Source organism: Silurus aristotelis, assembly GCF_946808225.1.
Source record: "Silurus aristotelis genome assembly, chromosome: 5".
NCBI classification, from domain to species: Eukaryota; Metazoa; Chordata; class Actinopteri; order Siluriformes; family Siluridae; genus Silurus; species Silurus aristotelis.
The window spans coordinates 30,756,713-30,780,729 of NC_139578.1; the positions used below are offsets into that span (position 1 = coordinate 30,756,713).

General features: G+C 39.2%; 2 protein-coding genes across 3 annotated transcripts in view; one reads left to right on the plus strand and one right to left on the minus strand.

Moving 5' to 3' along the window:
- Positions 1–24,017, plus strand: part of LOC310726770 (Fc receptor-like protein 5) — a 314,771-nt gene that overhangs the window by 228,927 nt on the left and 61,827 nt on the right. For both annotated transcript variants that reach the window (XM_083542627.1, XM_083542628.1), the window contains exons 6-7: positions 8,316–8,651; positions 9,967–10,242. In XM_083542627.1, coding sequence (XP_083398753.1) covers positions 8,316–8,651; positions 9,967–10,242 — 612 coding nt within the window. The remainder of the gene's footprint in view (positions 1–8,315; positions 8,652–9,966; positions 10,243–24,017) is intronic.
- LOC310726767 (sialoadhesin-like) overlaps positions 1–24,017 on the minus strand; it is a 185,253-nt gene that overhangs the window by 72,648 nt on the left and 88,588 nt on the right. The gene's annotated exons all lie outside the window — the stretch shown is intronic.

A 24,017-nucleotide genomic window follows, 5' to 3' on the forward strand; every position in this document is an offset into this window, starting at 1 on the left:
TAAGGTATTTCTCAGTAAGTCTATATAATGCTACAATGGTTGTGTTAAATCCAGTCTCTGCATAGGAAAGACCACCAAAGGCTCACCACAACAACAACAACAACAAAAAAAAAATTTCATTTGGTCACAACTATGACCTGCTTTGGTGACAGAACAAACACCAGCCTGCCATTTCCTGTTTAGCAAACAAGCAATGTCCTAATAACACAATGACCTCATTAATCAGGACATTCAGACTGCAGATAAACAACTTTATACACCATCACTCACTTTAATAAAGACACAAATAGAACATTTACTCACAGAGCATCACAGCAAGTCGACTGAGCTTCATCCTGTCACTCTAATGTCAGACTGAGTGACAGAGCAGTGGGGTGTATTAAAGCCTTATCACTTCCTGTGATCTTACAGAGCCAATAAAAGAGCAGGATGGATGGATGGATGGATGGATGGATGGATGGATGGATGGATGGATGGATGGATGGATGGATGGATAGATAGATAGATAGATAGATAGATAGATAGATAGATAGATAGATAGATAGATAGATAGATAGATAGATAGATAGATAGATAGATAGATAGATTTTGTAAAACCTCCACTTTGATAAGACACCATTTTAATAATTTTAATAATACGATGAATATTACATTGTTGTAAATAACCACAATATCTAAGTAGCTTGTATTTAAGAAATAGTAAGTAGCTTGTATTTAAAAAATCTTCTGGGATTTTCACACACAATAACATTTTACAAAAAAATTATAAAATAAGTGTTAATAAGAGAGGAGAATGCCCAGACTGACACGAGCTGGAGAGAAAGGCTACAGTAACTCGATATGTGTCTTTGTTTCCCTCTAGTGGTCACTACAGTATAATTTTGATCCTGACCCACACTGTAATAATTTAAAAAACAACTGATTCAATATTTTTTCACTTCTCAGTCTTCTCATGTACATTGAGAAGAGTCTGCACAAACCTGTATATTGATTTTAAAAATATTAAATGTTCTCTTCGCTAATGGTACCATCTTGTCTGCCTGAAGCCAGGACCATGAAGGAAAATGTAATCATTTTACTGAATTTCTCTATAAAATCTCTGTAATAGTATGGCCAGAGATCGAATTTTCCGGCCAATGTTAAACTCTCTATATCACCGAATTAGTGGCTGCTCAAAAGGCAGATCCATCCTTAGAACCTCAATTTTAAGTCTGTGGTGAGAAAATTAAACTTGACTACTTATCACACTGTTTATTTAATAGAAAACAAGGGGTTCATGAGAAAATACTTCTCAAATGCAGTTCATAGTTGGTGGGAATTCTTTCAGCTAGTTGTTCCTTGTCACTTATGAAAATCACAAAGTCTTGACCATCCTTGTTCTGGAGATGCAGATGTTCATAAAACTTTTCTATGTGCATTTAAGTATTTTGTGGGGCCTGGAATGAAGAGTGATGTTGCATAATACTGTAAAAACAGTCATACATGTCAAGAGTGTAAGTGAACCCTTTCAAATCTACATACTGCACTAGTACACTGCACTGGTTAATTAACAATGTGAGCATCACTTACTGTGCAAGTTGGGCTTCCAGGTAGTTAATTAATTGCAGACAAAGCTGTAGATTCCCAGAGCCTATCAACCTCAATGTTCACTGGCAATAGGGGTGTGGCTGCCATTTGTGTTGCGTGTGGGTTTCTTCCCTGTCACTGTGGTGGGAGTTCAGGGAAGTTGTTTGTTTATTTTTGTAGTTACTTTAGATTGTTATTTGGTCCTTGGTCCACCTTGAAGTTTATCTGGTGTTTGAACATGCATATCTCAATACATGCCTCCTATTTTTTACGATATTCACAGTGTTTGTGCTCCATTTCTTTGCCAACCCAGATACCATATACACACATACCATCTCTACATACACCACTCTGTGCCTTTAATCCGTAAAGACTGGGTCATACAAAAATTCACACCTCCTCCCAGTAAAACTAAGCCATAACCATGAACTGATCTCTAAACTCACTCCTGTGATAAGAATACTAACATGAAATGTTTGTTTCTGTATTGCTCCTAATAATAATAATAATAAAAAATAAAAAAGATAAATAATAGTGAATTTGTTTGTGTAATTGCTGTACCCTGGTTAATATTAGTGTGAGATAAAAAAAAGATTTAAACTTGCAGTATTGTGATGTTTCTCTGTAGAGACCATAATAACACAAATAGAAATGTAGGTCAGTAGACATTTTCACAGTAAACCTATTTAATGCTGTGGTGGTTTTGTTGAAACCCATTTCTGCACAGGAATGGCAACCACAAGCTCACCACAGCATAAACCATTGACACGCAACAATGAACTCTTTTGGTGAAAGAACAAACACCAGATACATTTTATTTTCACCAGATCAAACACACAATATAGAAATCACACTATAAACTCATCAATTAGGACATTCAAACTGCAGATGAATAACTTTATACCATGCCATTTAATCTAATGAAGATGCAAAGAGAACATTTATGATTTAAAGGTATGCAATTTGGGCTGCTTTATGAAATACTGTGAGAGTTGTTCCAAGGGGCTGATTAAATAAAACAGTTTGTGGGAATTGTAGTCTGTGCTAGTCATATTTGAAATGTGATGTCTGCTGGGAGTCAGACTTGCTCTCTGATACGTCACACTGATAAAAGAAGTTATATATGTCCATCCTCTTTGCCTCTCTCTCTCTCTCTCTCTCTCTCTCTCTCTCTCTCTCTCTGTCTCTCTCTCTACATGTGACACAGGAAGTGGTAATTGTTTAACACACAACACTGCCATATTGGTCAGTTATTAGAGGGACAGAATGGCGCTCAATCTACTTCCTTTGATGCTCTGTGAGTAAATATTTTTTGTGTTAGACTGTGCGTTGGGGTGAAATATTATAGTGTGATTAAAACACTGTGTACTTCAGCGGTGCTGTTTCGCATAAATTGCTGCAAAACAATTCAGGGTTTCACTGTGTGGACCATCTCACTACCTTGTGCTGTTTTGCACTAAATGTTGCTAACATGTAATAAAGTGTCCCAGGTAGTTTTGTGCTTTTTTGTCTATTTTTGGGGGATATTATCTTGTTTCACTATGTACTGTCCTGTACATGGTTAAAATGTCAATAAAAGCTAACTTGACCTGGCTTGACTTGACTGCTCAAGTGGATATGTGTATTAATAACTGTATATATTGATACAGATCTCAATAAAACTCTAAAATAAAATAACTCAAAAATATTCTAGATTAACAAATGAGAGTGTTTTAAGAATTTAAGTGATTTATGTTTTGAAATGAGGTTAAATGAATCTGTATTGTTGGAATCCGTAGATCAGTGGTCCCCAACCCCCGGGCCGCAGACCAGCACCGGTTTGTTGGTCATTTGTTATCGGGCCGCACAGAAAGAAAACATAACTTACATTATTTCCGTTTTATTTAATATCTGATTCTGAACGATGTTTTATTTTGGAAAATTACCGGATTCTCTCCGCCACATCTGTCTATGACTCATGCATGCCAAAAAGCCTCAGTCACATGTCTTACCCCCATCTGCTACCTTATTAAAGGGGCTGCTCTGGCTGCTAACATACGATACATTACTGCTAAATTAAAAACCTCCAAGCTAGCAAAATGAACAAAAAAACAACACAGTGTATTTATGTTTATTGTTATATTTATAAAATACCTTTTTTTTTTAATGCTGGTTGTATCATTTTATTTTGTTGTATTTATCCCCCCACACCTTAAAGGTCGCTCAGTGAAAATATTGTCTGACATTAAACTGGTGCGTGACGCAAACAAGGTTGGTGACCACTGCCGTAGCTGATTTTTAGTATCCTGCTGTCATCTTCTTCTCTGTAACAATTGCTCATGATTATTTTAACCGTTAAGAGAAAATGACTAGGTGATGTTTGTATTTCAAGGAAACTCATGGACGTTCTAAGGAAACTCATGGACGTGAAATCTATTTAAATATCTGTCCAGAGAAACATCTTAATAAAATATTTTGTCTATCATTGTTAAAAATAAAAGCAACAAACACTTCTTATTAGTCATGTACGCACACAGGGCAGTGACAGTGTTAGAGGCTTAAGAGCAGAGACCAGTTCAGGATGTGGTTTAATCTATTTTAATGCACTGCTGCAAACTCAGATGTGAAGAGCTGGAGCAGGTGTGTGGGTGGACCTGCAAAAGCAACAACCACATTAACTGTTTGCATGTTAATCACTGAGCTTTCTCAAAGCCAGTTGGAGACAACTATTATAAAACAAATCCTTACCGGTCACTTTATAACATTATTGCTGTTGCTTGCTCTCTGCCCCCTTAGAAAATGTTTTGAAATTAAGATAAAGATTCAAGTAATGTATATTTTGTAATAATGGTGTGACAGAAAAAGATGCATACACATGGAGTATCATGAATGTGAAAATCCTACGGGTCAGCAAAATAACAACCACAATCAAAACCAACAACCGTTATTGAGATTACTTCTTCTTCTTCATCATCTTCTTTCAGCTTCTCCCATTAGGGGCTTGCCACAGTGGATCATACCACCCTGTTCTCCATACCACCCTGTTCTGTTATCTGCCTCTTTCAAAACAACTACCTGTATGTCTTCCCTCACCACATCCATAAACCTCCTCTTTGGTATTCCCCTTTTCCTACCTCCTGGTGGCTCCATCCTCAGCATTCTTCTCCTGACATATGCCATATATCCCTCCTCTGCACATGTTCAAACCATCTCAATTGTGCCTTACTCACCTTGTCTCCAAAACATTCTTACATGCACTGTACCCCATAAACTTTGCTACCTCCAGCTCCAGCTCCGGCCTTCAGTCAATTCCAATGCTTCTAAACCATACAACATCACAGGTCTCACCACAGTCCTATAAACTTTCCCTTTCACTCTCGCAGATACTCTTCTATCACAAATCACTCCTGCTATCACTCTACTCCACCCACTCCACCCTGTCTGCACTCTTCTCTTTACTTCTCTAACACACTCTCCATTACATTACTTTACTCTGTCTAACTCCTACTGACATTCATTCCCATTCTATCCAGCGCATATCTCCACCTCTCCAGACTCTTCTCCACCAGCTCCCTACTCTCACCACAAATCACAATGTCATCTGCAAGACTTCTGTCTGACGTCGTCCATCAACCTGTCCATCACCACTGCAAACAGATAAGGGCTCTGAGCTGATCCTTGATGCAGTCCAACCTTCACCTTGAACCAGTCTGTCATTCCTACTGCACACTTCACTGCCGTCACACTGTCCTCATACATGTCCTGCACCACCCTCACATACTTCTCTGACACACCTGACTTCCTCATACAATACCGCAACTCCTCTTTTGGCACCCTGTTGTACGCTTTCTCTAAATCAACAAACACACACACACAAAAAAAAAAAAACTCCTTCTGTCCTTCTCTATACTTCTCCATCAATATTCTCAAAGCAAATAAGGCATCTGTGGTGCTCTTCCTCGGCATGAAACCATACTGTTGCTCACAGATGGTCCCCTCTTCTCTCAGCCTGGCTTCCACTACTCTTTCCCATAACTTCTTGGTGTGACTGATCAACTTAATTCCCCTGTAGTTACTGCAGGTCTGCACATCTCCTTTATGCTTAAAGATCGGTACCAGCACACTCCTTCTCCATTCCTCCATCCTCTCACCTTAGAGAATCTTGTTAAATAATCTCGTTAAAAACTCCACTGCCATCTCTCCTAAACATCTCAATGCTTCTACAGAGTATGTCATCTGGTCCAACAGACTTTCCACTCTTCATCCTCTTAATCGCTGCTCTCACTTCCTCCTTACTAATCCTATCTACATCCTGCTTTACTAACTTCACATAATCCTACATTCTCTCTCTCTCATTTTCCTCGTTCATCAGTTTCACAATAACTGTACAATAGGGTTAAATACATCAGCAGAAGCTCGACTTGATTGACGCTGGAATGTTCCCAGGTAGTCTAGCGTTCGGTAAGGCAGCTGAAGCGCTGCATTATGGGATCTGTAGTTTTTGTTATCAGCGCTTCATATCGCCGAGACATTAATTACAATAATAATAGATCTTTATAAAATCATCTTATTTGTTGAATCTACAATGTATCATTATGAATTACAGATCGTTTTTATCAGATCATTAATAACAATCTTTTTTTATGTGTATAATATGTTCTGTTTCTGTTTCTGTTCTTTTTTTTCTTTTTCTGTTTCTGTTCATTTTTCAGTATTGGCTTCACTTATACCAGTGGCCCATGCTAAAGGTGATATTTATAACTTATCGTTTATATTCTGTCCATGTTTGTATTGTATTTGTATGTGTGAGTTGTGTAGAATTTGTTAGTTTGTAACTATTTTAATTTTGCCATTCACTATAAGCACATTTGTTAAAATTACAAGACTTATTTTTTTTAGTTCAAATAAACAATTGTCATTTTTTTAATCTCACTTTATTAGCAACAAAATTTGAAATGTGAATATTTGTGTGTGAGTTTCAACAGTATTTTGAGATGCATTAAATCTGATGCTAATGCTAGTTATTGATCCATAACATTGCTTATATTTTTATGCCAATACATATGTATAAACAGTTAGGCACTTTTCCTTTAATGAAATGAAGTATGAAACACACTGTGCTGTTTAGCTTCACGACATATAACATTGGCACCAGTGTGAATTAAGACTTGACTTACTAATATACTTATATTATAGCAGTCATATATTACAAGTATGGTTAAAAAAAAAAAAAAAAAAAAAAAAAAAAAAGATACTTACGTACACACACACACACACACACACACACACACACACACACACACACACACACACACACACATATATATATATATATATATATATATATTTTTTTTTTTTTTTTTCTTCTATGAATTTTAGTGATTCCTAAAGCTGTGGTGTACCTAAAGCCTGATGCACATGTGTTCATTGGAGAGACTGTGACTTTCACATGTGGCATACAGGGTGAAGAAGGCACTCAATGGCCATTCATGTGGATAAAGAATAATAACTTACTAACAGATGGAAACAGTTTTTTAATCACAGAAGAAAAAATTCTTGTCACATTTGTTAATAACTCCCACAGTGGCTCTTACACCTGCAAAGGAACAAATTCAGTGATGAGTGATGCTGTATTACTGACTGTTTCACGTGAGTCTATGTGTTTGTTTTTGTTCTTTACCCTTTTATTAGTTTGAGCCCCCCCCCCCAAAAAAAAAAAAAAAAAAAAAAAGAATGTTGCAATATCATCTGAGATTTACATTAGGTTTACAGTATAATTGTGGTGAATTAGTATTAATAAAGATACACAGCTATCTGTTAATCACAATGATACACCACAATAATATGAAGGCAAGCAATTATATACAATTCTCAGAAAACATTAAATCTCATCTTATCTTATTTCTGCAATTATTCACTTCATTAGAAGATGTAGTGAGACCATGGGAACATACTGTAAGGTATATGTGATTTCAATCATTTAAAAAAGATTAAGCCATATAATTGTTTGTTTCACTGTAGCATTCAACTAACTAATAGCGTGAGGAAATCACACAAAACTGATTTTTACCACTGGGTTTGTTAAAGTGGCCAATTGCCCCAAATAAACACCAAATAAAGAAATGTTTATGTCATTTTATAGAATGTGTCATTACTGGGTCCAGAAAGTCATAATTGTAAGTGTAAGAAAACATGTATGTAAGTAAAACATACAGTATCTCACAAAAGTGAGTACATCCCTCACATTTTAGTATTCATTTTAGTATCTTCTCAAGACACAAAACTATGGAAATTAAACTCGGATATATTTTAGAGGAGTCGATATGCAGTTTGCATAGCAGTACAGATTGACTGCCCTCTGAAAATAACTCAGCATACAGTCACTATTGTCTAAATAACTGCCAACAAAAGCAGCGTCACTCTAAACTGTGATCTGCAGGAGATGGGCAAATGGGACTTTCTCTGGTACAACAACTCACAGCCAATGAACACTATCTAGAAATACCAATATACTCAGCATGACAATTTATAATGCTGGCAAAACAAAGTATCAATGTCAAGCATCCAGGAATAACCCATGGGCAGGCAAAGTGAAAAGGTACTGTGCCAATCCTGAGGTCCTTTACCAGCGGTCAGTCCCTTATGGGACAAATGTCCACGTTGTTACCTGGTCAAAGGAGTCTTCTTGGAGAAAGGTTTCACAGTTGGTTCCTGGCATGAAAAGCATTTTTGTATAAAAACTTTTTTAATTTTAATTTTTTTTTTTACAGAGAGACCACAGGCAGTACTGAGTGTATCTCCACAGAACTGGCTGACTGAAGGAGACTCAGTGACTCTAAGCTGTGAGGTTACAGACTCCTCTACAGACTGGACATTCAGCTGGTACACAGTTGTTCCCTACAGAGTCGGATTAACTCAAATGAAAAATAATCATGGCCACATCATGTATGTGGAGCTTCTCTCAGACAGCAGCAGAGGATCTGGAGGCTCCTACACTCTCAGTCCTTCTGCTCTTCATCACACAGGAGTTTATGTGTGTAGAGGAGAGAGGGGAGAACCAGTCAATCACACACTGTACAGCAATCCACAGCCTCTATGGATCACTGGTGAGGAAAAATAACTGTTGGTTTTGGTTAAAATACAGTTAAATGTAGGTGTGTAAATAAAATTAGATGTATGCAACATTTCTTTAATAATATGTACAGAATAATGCAGTTAAATAGAACCAATATTTAAGAGTATATGTCTACCTTTGTAACAATAATGTGAAAATTCAAGATTCCGAGCTGATGTAATCATGTGCACCTGTTCCCATCTTAGCTTAAACTCCTTATATTTCTATCCTTTCTGCTGCCCTCTGTCTCTGCTATTTCTTTGTGCCTTTAGAGCAAATGCAAGACATGTTGTCTCTCAGTTTTTGATTGTGTTCTTTGGATTTAACCTTTGCCTAAGATAATTGATTATCCGGTGTTAAACCTGTCTTTGTTATGACACATGGTATTGTATGGATTAAAGCTTTGATATCAAATTAATTAAAATCTTTGTTTTTGTGAAGATCAACGGTCAACCAGGTGCTGTTATCTGTATGTTGAGTCATGTCAACTGAACTTATATGTGATTTAACTGAACAGTTTGGAATTTACAAGATTATACAGATTTGTATTGTCAAGGATCCTTCCCCTTCCTGGATAACCTCCTTAAAAGACAAGGCAGAGGTGAGAGTGGGGAGGAAGGTGTCAGGAGTAAGACGAGTTTTTAGGAAGCAACTACGCCAGAGAAGGAGAGGGAAGAGCAAGTGTATGGAACTATTAGTGCAGAGGTCTTGATCTTCTTGGGAGTAGATGAAAGAGCAGCATAGAAAATAGTAGACAGGTTGTGTCTATGACCTCCCCCTCTCTTGAGAAAAGTTCATAGATGGACTCAAAAGTTTGTCCTATTTGTTCTTTTAGTAGCAGGTACATCACTCATTCTGGTCCTAAGGTGTTGCTTCTTCTGTGTTGGTACATCCTCCTATGCAATGGTTGTTTTGTCTCTCTAACGTAGGGCTCTGGACACTCTTCACTGCACTTGTCCAGTCTTTGGTGTTAACGAATCTCTGTCTTAGTTTGTTGGTCGGATTTAATTGAATTTGTATGTGATGTTTTTCGAAAATCCTTTTGCGTTTTTTTTTATTTTCTGGCCATGTAGCAACTTAGGGAGGCGAAGAATCCAGTGCATACATCTTGCCAACTTCTCTCAGACTAAGGAAACTTCTTGGATGAGTAGTGAAACATTCCAATCCAACCAGTTAGAAGTCCAGCCGACCTTTTCGAGGTCCATTCAACTTCCTAATAAACACCATGCATTCTGAATGCATACATTTGTATTCACAGTGTGTCACATATTGCACATATTCTTATTCACATTTCTTTTGTGTTTAAGGTGAATCTCCTCCAGTGTCTCTGATCATCAGTCCCAGCAGAACTCAACACTTTACTCGTGACTCTCTCTCACTGAGCTGTGAGGACCAGAGTAACTCTACTGGATGGACAGTGAGACGATACACAGACAGTGAAGGAGTGTTAGATTGTTCACAGTGGGGATCAGTTACAGGATCTACATGTTACATCAGCTTTCTCTCCACATCCTACACTGGAGTTTACTGGTGTGAGTCTGAATCTGGAGAAAACAGTAATCCTGTCAACATCACAGTTCATGGTTAGTCTTTATGTATTGTATTTATTGTTCAAGAAAAAGAGAAATGTTTTATTATAGAATATGCAGAACATCAGTAGTTTACAAATAACAAACTGCTCAAGAAGTCATGGATTTTTCTTTTCACAATACATTACCTGTAAATATCACTTTCTTCCATCCAGGAGGAGATACAAGGCCATTTGTACCATAACCAGCAGGTTTAGGGCCAGTTATTTTCATACAACCATCACATCTCTGCATAGTCCTTTAAGACATACTGTTAGGACACTGCTGTCTCACTGATGCTTTATTGCTTTTACTGTCTGTAATCATCATGCAGTTCTAACATCATGTGGTTTTAGCTAGCGCTTGTTCATCTAAGAATTAGCATGATATGATCATTCTGGCTACATATATTGAGAAATACAATACAATACAATGCATGTCATATATTAAAGAGATCAAATGTATTAATTTATTTTAAATGGCACCAAAATGGTTTCTATGTTCTAGATGGTGATGTGATCCTGGAGAGTTCTGTCCATCCTGTGCCTGAGGGACATCCTCTGACTCTACACTGTTTATATCGTAACACAAATCCCTCAAACCTCCAAGCTGATTTCTATAAAGATGGATCAGTCGTCCAGAACCAGACTACAGGAGAGATGATCATCCATAAAGTCTCAAAATCAGATGAAGGTTTCTACCACTGTAAACACACAGAGAGAGAAGAGTCACCGAGAAGCTGGATCTCAGTCAGACGTGAGAAATCATTTCATTTATATTTAAACCTTTTATGTACTTGATAGTGCAGTTTATATGTGCACTGTTTAAATGCTTAAATTCTGCTCTTTCTTTGCTCGGTCTCAGATTTTAGATCCAGTGGTGAAACAGTAGGAGTGGCTGTGGGACTGAGTTTGTCCTTTTTGTTTATTGTTTTGCTGATCTTAATGATCCTGCTGTGGATCTACAAAATAAAGAAAGGTAATCATGGAAGAACTTTTGTTTTCAGTGGGGGAAGAACAGGAGGTCAGCAACAAGTTAAAACAGAACCGGCTTTATTTTGTTTATTTGTTTATTTTATTTTTACTTTTCTGTCCATCTACACACAGACATCAACACACACACAATTCTCCTCATCTATGTCTAATAATGTGTTAGTGTTTCCATTTTGTTCAGATGTAGAATCTCTCTACAGAAAATCAGCAGAAATCCAATCAGATATCAGAGCAAAATCAGAGCTGGCCAGGAGCTGAAGACTCTCAGGCAGGATACACACAATTCAGACTGGTCAGACTCTGTGTCAGACTGATTATTTCTACATCTTAACAGTTAAAATAATCACTTGTAATTCAGCTTGATGAACATTCTAGATATTGTATTTAGATATTTTTCTCATTTTTTCTGTAGAAAATGAACACATTAATGAAACTTTGAATCAGGCAGGCATGAGTGGAGCAGGTAGCTTTGTTTTATTTTAGACATTTTCTCTTGCAGTAGTAGAAATGTGATTAACACAATGCACTGTGTTCGGGTGAAGCTGCAGCTGAGAGCAAAAAGGTCAATAATGCACAGGTCTTTAAGAACAAGAAAGCAAACAGGAAGACTGGTAGAGTAACTGGCATGTAATCACATTCAATTCTGTATTACCAAATGATTTTGTTCTTTGCTACTGCAGGGGCTACTGTTGAATTCGACATCACTGATGTGACCCACACTGAGAGTCAGTTAAAACCAATAAGAAAAGTAAAGAGAGCACAAGGTAAAGCTGAATGAAGAAAATGTATTCTGTATCACTGATCAACTGCATCCTGTTTTGTTTTATGCAATGATATATTAAATAAAAAAGTTTGTCTTGCGCTGTTATAATATGAAGATCCACAACAGGACAGTGGATATTTATTTCCTGGATAATCAGACTTCAAAAGTTCTGTGGTGCATTGTCTTTTAGTTATTTATATGAGCTGTAGTTAAGGTTCCCTGGTGGTCTAGTGGTTAGGATGCGGCGCTCTCACCGCTGCCGGTCCCAAGCCCGAATTAAATAGGGAGGGTTTTGTTAGGAAGGGCATCCAGCGTAAAACATGTGCCAAATCAAATATGCGGCTCATGAATACCGATAATCCGCTGTGGCGACCCCTAATGGGAGAAGCCGAAAGAAAGTTTTATATGAGATGTAGTTAGGAAATAATGTAGGAAGTTAATCAAGGAATTGTTTTTTGCTCCCACCTAGAGAAGACCAGTGTGGGTGGTGATACTCTATACTCACTGCTGTATCAGAACATTAAGGTAAATCTCATTTCATTTATAACGTTTTACACACCTTAAAGTAAGGAACATGTTTAAAGGTCCATTGTGTAGAATTTCTCCACATACAAGTTGAGAGACAATTATTTTAGTATCTGCCTTCATCACTTTTAATCATTTTATTGTGCTTGGTCAATTATGTAATAGTAAGTTATGGATATGCATAATAATAAAGACTAATAACCTACTGATGTATTGCTCTAGTCTTTTATATGATTCCAAACTGTTTAGTAGTTTGTACCATCACTAATAGTATCAGGACTATTTTTATGCAACCATATGTTTCTTCTCTCTCTGCAGTGATCTGTGTCTTTCAACTCTGAAGAATCTACGGAAAGCTAAAATTTTTTTTTAAGAAATTGAAAATAACTGTGTTTGTCTTTAGATTTTTCCAAATTGCTCATCTGTAAAAACTTTTAAATTGCTTTAATCTAACGTTGTCCAAACCTTGTAGCTGTTTTGAGAACTTTGAGCACACATTGACACAAAACTAGGTCTTCCTGAAGATATGTGTCACCAAATCACCAAAGTTTAGAACATGTCATATCAAAATCAAGTAATTCTGAAAATTCTAATGATCCACCATTCGACTAATTGGCTTATTTTTCAGGGTGATTTCACTGAATGGCAGGATCTGCTTCACAACACTGCTAAAGTAGGACAAATAAGCGTCTGCTTTAAAAGTCAATATAAAGGAGAAAAAAATTTATAAATTACTTAAATAAGGAGATAAATGCTTAAAACTATTCTCAGGTTTCCTCTATAAAAAAATTTAATTAAATAAAAAGTTTATTTATTTTTTATTTATTTTTTAAACCATTTTCTTTAACCATTCGGCCTTTAGGCAGACAGGATTATCTCTTTTACATTAAATAAATAATCTCCGTTTGGAAACATTCACATGTGTAGACACTATTTTAAATGTAAAGTGTGAGTAGACTAAAAAGAGATCATATTCATTTTAAAGAATCTATTTTTATAAAAATCTATTTCAAATGTGGAAACGGTAATGATGAAATGTACTTATAGTTACCACTAGAGGGCAACAGAGACATACATTTTACGTTTCGACCGCTGGCTCGTTTTCTCTCTTTGAAAACACCATATCTACTTTAGTGAGATAAAAAAATATATACTTTTTTTTACATATAATTTTTTCTTTTGTATTAATAATATTCAAGGTGTTGGAGTTAACTCCCGTCACATGTTCTAGTTTGTATGCAGGTTTTAGTGATAAAAAATAGGAGGTTTTTTTTTTCTCCACAAAGAAAAAAGAAGAGCAGATGCAGACTGTGCTAAAGACTAACTTTAAGTAATATTCGGGGCAGGTGCAGGTATTCCATCTTAATAAGCCTAGAGAATTCTGGGTAACTGAGCTGAGGTTACAATGTGCTGATATTATTATGCCAATGTGCTGTCCTTTGTTTTTGTTTTTGTTTTTTTTTACAATAAAACATGCATTAAACTATCCCCCCATTACAATTTTCGTAAGATAGAAGTGTGTGATGTTCCTCAATGCAGACACCAAAATTCTCCAAAATGGTGTAGACTGTTATTGTCCATATACAACCATAATTTAGATACAAGCTTGGTTTACAAACCTTAATCCTGACTACTGAATTCCTCTGTAAGACTGGGAAGAAATGCACCGATAAGGAAGCTATATTGTACTGAGATCCACTATTTACACTGAATAATACTGCAAGATCCAGTGATCTGATTTAAATGGAACACTTTATTAATACTTTGTGATATATTCCAATGGTGAGACAGGAGACAATATAAGACAATGAAAATCTAACAATATACTGTAGCAGTAAGATTGGGATTCATACATACCCCAATAGACATAAACCTCATAAGGAGGTTTGCAGGCTTTAGCTAAACAAATCCAGTCAGAACAAAGAGAAGGTCTATAATGTGCAGAGCAAATAACAGCATAACATTACAATTACAAATCAGTATTATTTTTAATTTCCCAAAGCCCTAAAGAACAAGTAATAATGAAATGATTTGACAGTAAATGAATCCTCATTTCATATGTGAACTTTGCTCACTACTTTATGACTCTATTCTCAATTCTATCTTCATCAGTGTGAGATGGTTAAGGAATTTACAATGGCTTTCAAACCTTATTCCAGGTGTTTATGGCAGAAAAACAAGCAAACTGCATTGAATCTTATCCTAAACACAGTTTGGAAGGTGGTTTGTTTAAATGTTTATGAATGTGTCAAAGATGACCTGCAAGAAAGACCCAAAAGCAGGACGCCAGTGGAAGAAGTACCTATTTTTATTCTGAGAAAGCGAAGAAAAAAAAAATGAAAAAAAAAAAGGGTGTAAAGTAGGAGTCTCTTCATTCCTCTTTAAATAGATCAAGTTCTCTTATTATTTCAACAAGTGTCTGGGCCTTTATACATTTTATATATATTCCAGTGCTAAAAAATAATGAGTAAAGTCTCTTTTAAAAACTGAAAAACGAGGTTTCGTCTTCATACATTTGCATTTATGAAGAAATATTTGACCAAAATTAACATTACATTGATGAAAAAAAAAATCATTCACTCCAGACATAATGTGTTTTCTAACAGAATTGGTCAGTGACTGATTTTTCGTCTCCAACCTTCTTCTTCTTCTTCTTCTTTCGGCTGCTCCCATTAGGGGTCGCCACAGCGGATCATCCGTCTCCATACCACCCTGTCCTCTATATCTGCCTCTTTTACACCAACTACCTGCATGTCTTCCCTCACCACATCCATGAACCTCCTCCTTGGCCTTTCTCTTTTCCTCCCACCTGGTGGCTCCATCTTCAGCATTTTTCTACCAATATAATTCATGTCCCTTCTCTGCACATGTCCAAACCATCTCAATCTCGCCCCCCTCACCTTGTCACCAAAACATCCTACATGTGCTGTCCCTCTAATAAACTCATTTCTAATCTTGTCCATCCTCGTCACTCCCAACGAAAACCTCAACATCTTCAGCTCTGCTACCTCCAGCTCCACCCCCTGTTTTTTTACTCAATGCCACTGTCTCTAATCCATACAACATCGCAGGTCTCACCACAGTCCTATAAACTTTCCCTTTCATTCTTGCAGATACTCTTCTATCACAAATCACTCCTGTCACTCTTCTCCACCCACTCCACCCTGCCTGCACTCTTTTCTTTACTTCCCTAACACACTCTCCATTACTTTGCACTGTTGACCCCAGGTACCTGAACTCCTCCACCTTCTCCACCTCTTCTCCCTGCAACCGCATCACTCCACTGCCCTCCCTCTCATTCACACACATGTACTCTGTCTTACTCCCACTGACTTTCATTCCCCTTCTCTCCAGCGCATATCTCCACCTCTCCAGGCTCTTCTCAACCTGCTCTCTACTCTCACCACAAATCACAATATCATCCGCAAACATCATCGTCCAGGGAGACTCCTGTCTGACCTCGTCCGTCAACCTGTCCATCACCACTGCAAACAGGAAAGGGCTCAGGGCCGATCCTTGATGCAGTCCAACCTTCACCCTGAACCAGTCTGTCGTACCTACTGCACACTTTACTGCCGTCACACTGTCCTCATACATGTCCTGCACCACCCTCACATACTTCTCTGACACACCTGACTTCCTCATACAATACCACAACTCCTCTCTCGGCACCCTGTCGTACGCTTTCTCTAAATCCACAAATACACAATGCAGCTCCTTCTGTCCTTCTCTATACTTCTCCATCAACATCCTCAAAGCAAATAAGGCATCTGTGGTGCTCTTCCTCGGGATGAAACCATACTGTTGCTCACAGATGGTCACCTCTTCTCTCAGCCTGGATTCCACTACTCTTTCCCATAACTTCATGGTGTGACTGATCAACTTAATTCCCCTGTAGTTACTGCAGGTCTGCACATCTCCTTTATGCTTAAAGATCGGTACCAGCACACTCCTTCTCCATTCCTCAGGCATCCTCTCCCCTTCCAGAATCCTGTTAAACAATCTGGTTAAAAAACTCCACTGCCATCTCTCCTAAACATCTCCACGCTTCTACCGGTATGTCATCTGGTCCAACCGACTTTCCATTCTTCATCCTCTTAATCGCTGCTCTCACTTCCTCCTTACTAATCCTATCTACATCCTGCTTCACCAACTCCACATCCTCCAACCTTCTCTCTCTCTGATTTTCCTCATTCATCAGCTGCTCAAAATACTCCCTCCATCTTCTCAACACACTCTCCTCAATAGTCAACACATTTCCCTCTCCATCCTTTATTGCTCTAACTTGCAGTACATCCTTCCCAGCTCGGTCCCTCTGCTTGGCCAATCGGTATAAATCCTTTTCTCCTTCCTTAGTGTCCAACCTCTTATACAGTTCCTCATATGCCTTTTCCTTGGCTTTCGCCACATCCCTTTTAACCTGCTGCCGCATCTCCTTGTACTCCTGCCTACTCTTCTCATCACTCTGTCGATCCCACTTCTGTTTTGCCAATCTCTTTCCCCTAATGCTCTCCTGCACTTCCTCATTTCACCACCACGTCTCCTTGTCTTGCTTTCTATTTCCAGATGTCACACCAAGTACTTTTCTAGCTGCCTCCCTCATCACTCCTGCAGTAGTTGCCCAATCATCTGGCACCTCTTCACCACCACCAAGCCCCTGTCTGACCTCTTCCCTGAACCTCACACTACACTCTTCCTCCTTCAGTTTCCACCATCTTATTCTTCTTTTTTAACCTTACTTTCCTCCTCTTCTTCTTCGCCTCCAAAACCATCCTACAGACCACCATCCGATGCTGTCTAGCTACACTGTCCCCCGCCAACACCTTACAGTCTCCAATCTCCTTCAGGTTGCATCTCCTACACAGAAGATAATCCACCTGTGTGCACCTTCCTCCACTCTTATACGTCACCCTATGATCCTCCTTCTTCTTAAAATATGTGTTCACCACTGCCATTTCCATCCTTTTAGCAAAATCTACCACCATCTGCCCTTCCACATTCCTCTCCTTAAAAGCATACCTACCCATCACCTCCTCATCACCTCTGTTCCCTTCACCTACATGCCCATTAAAGTCTGCCCCAATCACCAATCGTTCTTTCCTAGGTACACCATCTACCACTTCATCTAATTCACTCCAGAATCTTTCTTTCTCCTCCATCTCACAGCCAACTTGTGGAGCATAGGCACTGATGACATTTATCATCATCCCTTCAACTTCCACCTTCGCGATCATCACCCTATCAGAAACTCTCTTCACCTCCACTACACTCTTACTGTACGCTTCCTTCAGAATCACCCCTACACCATTTCTCTTCCCATCCACACCATGATAAAACAGTTTAAACCCACCTCCAATGTTCCTGGCCTTACTCCCTTTCCACTTGGTCTCCTGAACACACAACACATCTACCTTTCTCCTCTCCATCATATCAGCTATCTCTCTCCCTTTACCCGTCATAGTACCAACATTTAAAGTACCAACCCGAACCTCTACTCTCCTACACTGCTCCTTTTCCTGCTGTCTCTGTAGACGCCTTCCTCCTCTCCTTCTCCTCCTTCGGCCAACAGTAGCCCAATTTCCACCGGTACCCTGTCGGCTAACGGTACCTGTGGCGGTCGTTGTTAACCCGGGCCTCGACCGATCCGGTATGAAATTCTCATTTGTGATCCGCATATTTGATTTGGCACATGTTTTACGCTGGATGCCCTTCCTAACGCAACCCTCCCCATTTACCCGGGCTTGGGACCGGCACTAAGAGTACACTGGCTTGTGCCCCCCTAATGGCTGGGTTGATTTTTCGTCTCCAACCAATAAAACATTTTCCCAGAAAACACACACAAACAAAAAAAAAAAAGATGATCAGTTGTCTCTATGTCAGCTTGACAGAAGGAAGAAATAACACGAGAGAGAGAACGGGGAGAGGGCGGGGTCGAGAACGGAAGGGGCGGGGCCAAAAGCGGGCTGGAGAAACCGAAACCGAAACCAAAACAAAGCTTTCCACGAGAGAAAAAGAAAGACTGAGTCTCAAATCAGGGAGGCGAACGAGACAAACCGGCGGTGAGCGCATGAGGTCGGTTTCTATTTATACTGAAGAAAGATGGCAGCCGTTCCGGCGCTGCCGACCGCAAGATGGCGCCTATCCGGAAGCGGAAGTTGCAACCCAGGAAGTGTCCTTGCGACTGACTGACAGAATGACAGCGAAGTAATGAGTGAGAGTGCTGTATTACCATGTATTACCATGTCCCTTTCTCCCATTAAGATTCTATGATAGATATAGCTGACGCAGTACTCAGGGAAATGAGACGGAACCCTGGTGCTACATAAAAGAACATAGAGCTACATCACACAACATACACACAAGACACAACAGTCTATATAGATTGCTGATAGGAAGGCTGCAGTACCTTAATATGTCGTGGCCAGTGATTGTACACGTCCATTAATGCATTCATCCAATCAGCCAATCATGTGGCTCCTGAAGTAACTTGTATTTCAGAAATCCCCTGGGATATTTATTATTACAAACAACAGTCTATATAGACTGTACACATAAAGATTAAACACCAGGTTAATAAGAGAGGTCAGAGGAGAATGGCCAGCATGAATCAAGCTAATTTCAAATTGTTTCAGTGACTCAAATTATATGATTTATTTCACCAAATAATTAATTAGGATATGAAATCTAATATGTGAAAAATCTATTGATTATATATAGTATTCTACAAAAGTGAGTACACCATCTGTCTATCAGTAACATACACTCCACGCTCTCTCTCTTGCTCTCTCTCACACACACACACACACACACACACACACACACACACACACACACACACATACACACGCACACGCACACGCACGCGCACACACACAGTGTGTGTGAGAAGGGTGAGATCACAGGAAGTGGTATGGCTTTAACACGTAACTCTGCTCTGTTATGCAAGTCAGTCATTAGAGGGACAGGATGGAGTTTAGTCCACTCGCTGTGATGTTCTGTGAGTAAATGTTCTGTGTCTTCATTAGAGTGAGTGGTGAGGTATAAAAATGCTCATCTGCAGTCTGAATGTCCTGACTGATGGTTATTGTGTGATTAGGACATTGTGTGTACTCCATATCTGCTCTGAGACAGGTTTACTTTGATCAGACCAAAATGTGAGTATTTTGTGTAATATTTTCTACCTTGTTTGAATCTTTACCTGATCTGTGTCCTGCTGTTATCTGCTTCACAATGATTCCTCATGATCATTTCATCGTTTGTTAAAAGAAAATAACTGGATAGTGTTTAAAAGTTTACTAAAGACCTCATAGTTATGACTAACTGACATGCATTTAGATATTTGTGCAGGGAAACAGTACAGCAAATGCAATTTAATATGCAAAAATTCTTAAATAAATCACAACCCGATAATCATTATTTACCTATCTGTAGAGCAATACATATTAGTCCTGTACACACACAGGCTTGTGACCATGTTGGAGGCTGGAGAGCAGATAACAGTTCAGGATCTGGTTTGTTCTATTTTACTTCAGTGGTGGAAATTTCACTGTGCAAAGCTGCAGAAGGTGTGAAGTTGGAGCTGCAAAAGCAAAACTAACTTAACTATTTAACTGTTTATATGCTTTGTAGAGATACATCCACTGACACTTGCTGATCTTTTAAAGCCAGTTCAAAACAACTTTTCAGAGAGTTGAGATTACTTTATTAGAAACACAATTCCTGCAGCTTATTGTTGCTTATTAGTGTTGAAATCAAAATTACTTTCTTTATATATGCTAAGCATTACTGTGTATCTGTAATAATAGTGGTGGTCAGTGACTTAAACAGGCATGCACATGGAGTATCATGAAACTGTATACTACAATATTAAAGAACTGTACTGCTTTACATCAGCATGAGGGCAGACACAAGTTTTGGTGAATCTTCCCTATGTTTACAACCCCCTTTCCAAAATTTGACACTGCAAATCTCTTAAAAATAAATGGGGGACAAGACGGCCCTTAAGACAGCGAGGGCCAAACTTTCCCCTCTAGCCAGCGGAGACACCCGGCGCATGTGGCTGGGCATCCAGGCGATCATGACCTACAAGACAACATCACCTGCTTGTGACCGTGGTGCCTCCCTCCCAGATGCGCTGAACGACTTCTACACCCGGTTCGAGGTGCAGAACAACAAGGCGGCGATGAAGACTACCCCTACTCCCAGTGACAAGGTGCTCTGTGTAACCACAGCTGAAGTAAAGAAAACTCTATGCAGAGTTAACCCACGAACGTCTGCTGGACCAGACAACATTCTTGGCAGAGTGCTCAGGGAATGTGCAGAACAGCTAGCGGATGTCTTCACCGACATCTTCAACATCTCCCTGAGCAGCGCCAATGTTCCTACATGCCTCAAGACGACGACCATCATTCCTGTGCTGAAGAAGTCTACTGTCTCTTGCCTCAATGACTATCGTCAGTTCACGCTCACACCCATTGTGATGAAGTGCTTTGAGAGGCTTGACATAAGGCACAACAAGACCCAGCTACCAGCCTCACTGGACCCCATGCAGATTGTGTATCGTCCAAACTGCTCCACAGATGATGCCATCTCAACGACTCTTCATCCTGCCCTTAACCATCTAGACTACAAGGATTCATGTGTACGAATGCTGTTCATAGACTTCAGCTCAGCATTCAACACAATCATCCCTCAGCATCTGATTGAGAAGTTGAGCCTACTGGGCCTGAAAACTTCCCTCTGTAAAAGGATCCTGGACTTTCAAACTGGGAGAACTCAGTCAGTTCGGATCGGAAACAGCATCTCCAGCAACACCCCATTGAACACTGGGGCACCTCAGGGCTGGGTACTCAGTCCACTGCTGTTTACTCTGCTGACTTACGACCGTGTAGCAATGCACAGCTTGAATCACATCATCACGTTTGCCGATGACACGACTGTGGTGGGTCTCATCAGCAAGAACAATGAGTCAGCATACAACGAGGAGGTGCAGCGGTTAACAGCCTGGTGTGGAGCTAACAACCTGTCACTGAATGTTGACAAAACCAAAGAGATAGTTGTTGACTTCAGGAGAGCACAGAGCGACCATTCTCCACTAAAAATCGATGGATCATCCGTGGAGATTGTCAAAAGTTTTCTTCCATTTTCTCTCCAGATTACAGGCTTTTATCTTGAGGGCATGCGTATGACTATTATACTAAGGTGCAGGTGCTTGTTTTTTTAACCTTTTTTAACTGGATGGGGGCAACAGTGTCTAATGTGCTAGAGAGGATAAGGTCTATGTTGTTAGCCATTTCATCAAGATTATTAGCAGTTATGGGTTTAGTAAAAAAATTGAGATAAATCGGGCAGGTTAGTTATAAATCTATCCTTAGTGGTCGGAACAATAGTCCTACCAAGTCGATAACGTGGTGAAACACGGCTAATTTGCTCCACCGGTAGTGTGTACATTATGAGATAATGGTCTGTGATGTCATCACTCTGAGGTAAAATATCTATATCAGTGACGTCTGCTCCGTAGGATATTATTAAGTGTAGTGTGTGGTTAAGACAGTGAGTTGGTCTGGGGACGTTTTGTTTATCCCCAAAAGAAATTAATAAATTGGAAAATGATAATCCTAGAGCATTGTTTACATTATCTACATGAATATTAAAATCTCCTACAAGCAGCACTTTATCAAAATTGATCAAAAGGTCTGATAGAAAACAAGCAAACTCTTGTAAAAAATCAGCGTAGGGCCCTGGGGGTCTGTACACGGTGACCAGAGCGAGTTTTCAATGCATGTCTGAAAGTACAACATTTTAAGAACGAGCACTTCGAATGATTTAAAACTGAATCCTAATCTCTGACTAACATTAAGAGAGGCACTATAAATGGTTGCTACACCTCCCCCACGACCAATCTGACTGCGTCGCAATGCTTTGGGAACGAGGTATCCAATCATGCCACACTGAGCAGACCCTGCCTAGTGTGTGAGCGCCTCAACACACGCACGTAGGACAGAGGAGCCTGGAGTGCCTCTGAGGTCAAGATCGTAAAACCTGACAAAGGTCAGCCATGACCGCCGGCGCCGCTTTGCCTCGGCAAGAGCGGGACCGGAGCCACGAGGGAGAGCGCTCTCCTCGAAGAGCGCTCTCCGGGAGCGAAGCGTACATATAGCCATGCGGCTACAATGCGAGCAATCGACTCCCTCGAGAGACGATATCTGACAAGGTGAGCCACAGATGCCTTTCAGTGGCTTCCAGGGCTGCCATGGACCGACCGATTGCCCGCGCCGTGTGCTTGGTCACCCTGGTTGGTAGCGCGATGCAACTCCTTAACCCAATAAATAACAAACAAAGAATTTCACAAGTGGTTTAGAGTACGGACAACGCAGGGGCGTTTTTTTAAGTGCTATATACATTATTCACTAAATTAATAGGATACCTGACCTTTTCTGCCATGTGTTTCTTCTCCAAACTGTCACCACAAAGCTGAAGGCACACAATTGTACAAGATGTCTTTGGATGCCGAAGCATTCAATTTTGTGTTCACTTGAACTTGAATCCCAAACCTGTTCTAGCATGGCAATGCCCCATGCACAAAGCCAGCTCTATAAAGATATAGTTGTCATGGTTTGGAGAGGAAGATCTTAAGTGGCCTGCTATAGAGCTCTGACCTCAACCATACTAAACACCTTTGGGATGAGCTGGAACACTGACTGCAACCCAGGACCCAATGTCCACAAGCACACTCCAAAATGTGGTGGAACATCTTCTAGAGGAGTGAAGGGAATTATAATAATAAGAATAGGCCTGAACTGTATGACAAATAGCAAATGTTTGAGTTTAATGCATTTGCAATGTATAATGACTTTATTCTTTGTAATAAATGTAGTTTAGATTTTCTAAATACAAATGAATTTTGTGATTTTGATGCATTTACAATGGGCTTTTTCCATTAATAGACTAAATGCTTCTAATGTTTACATCATGTGTTCTGTTTCTGTTCCCTTTGCAGTGTTGGTTTCACACAACATAACAGTGGCTCATGCCCAAGGTGATTTTTTTTTTATTTTTTATTTGTACTGAGATGGTGGTGTAGAATTGATCAATTTGTTAGTTTATTAATTACCATTTAGATTGTGCTATTAGTAAATTCACAAGAATTACTTTTTAAGAAAAATAAATTATAATGGTTAATTCAAATAATTCACATTTTTTATCAACTAAACTTGAGATTCACTTTTTTTAATTATCCATTAGTAAAGTTTAGTTATTGATCTTTATATCAATTTTATGCATTAAACTGCTTCTTAAAGTGCTCTTGCCTCATACACAGCCAATCTGGTTTTGTGCCGTGCATTCACTGACATGAACCGATGACACAAACCCAACAATGAGCTGGACATACAGTGGGTACGGAAAGTATTCAGACCCCCTTAAATTTTTCACTCTTTGTTATATTGCAGCCATTTGCTAAAATTATTTAAGTTAATTCTTCTTCCTCATGAATGTACACACAGCACCCC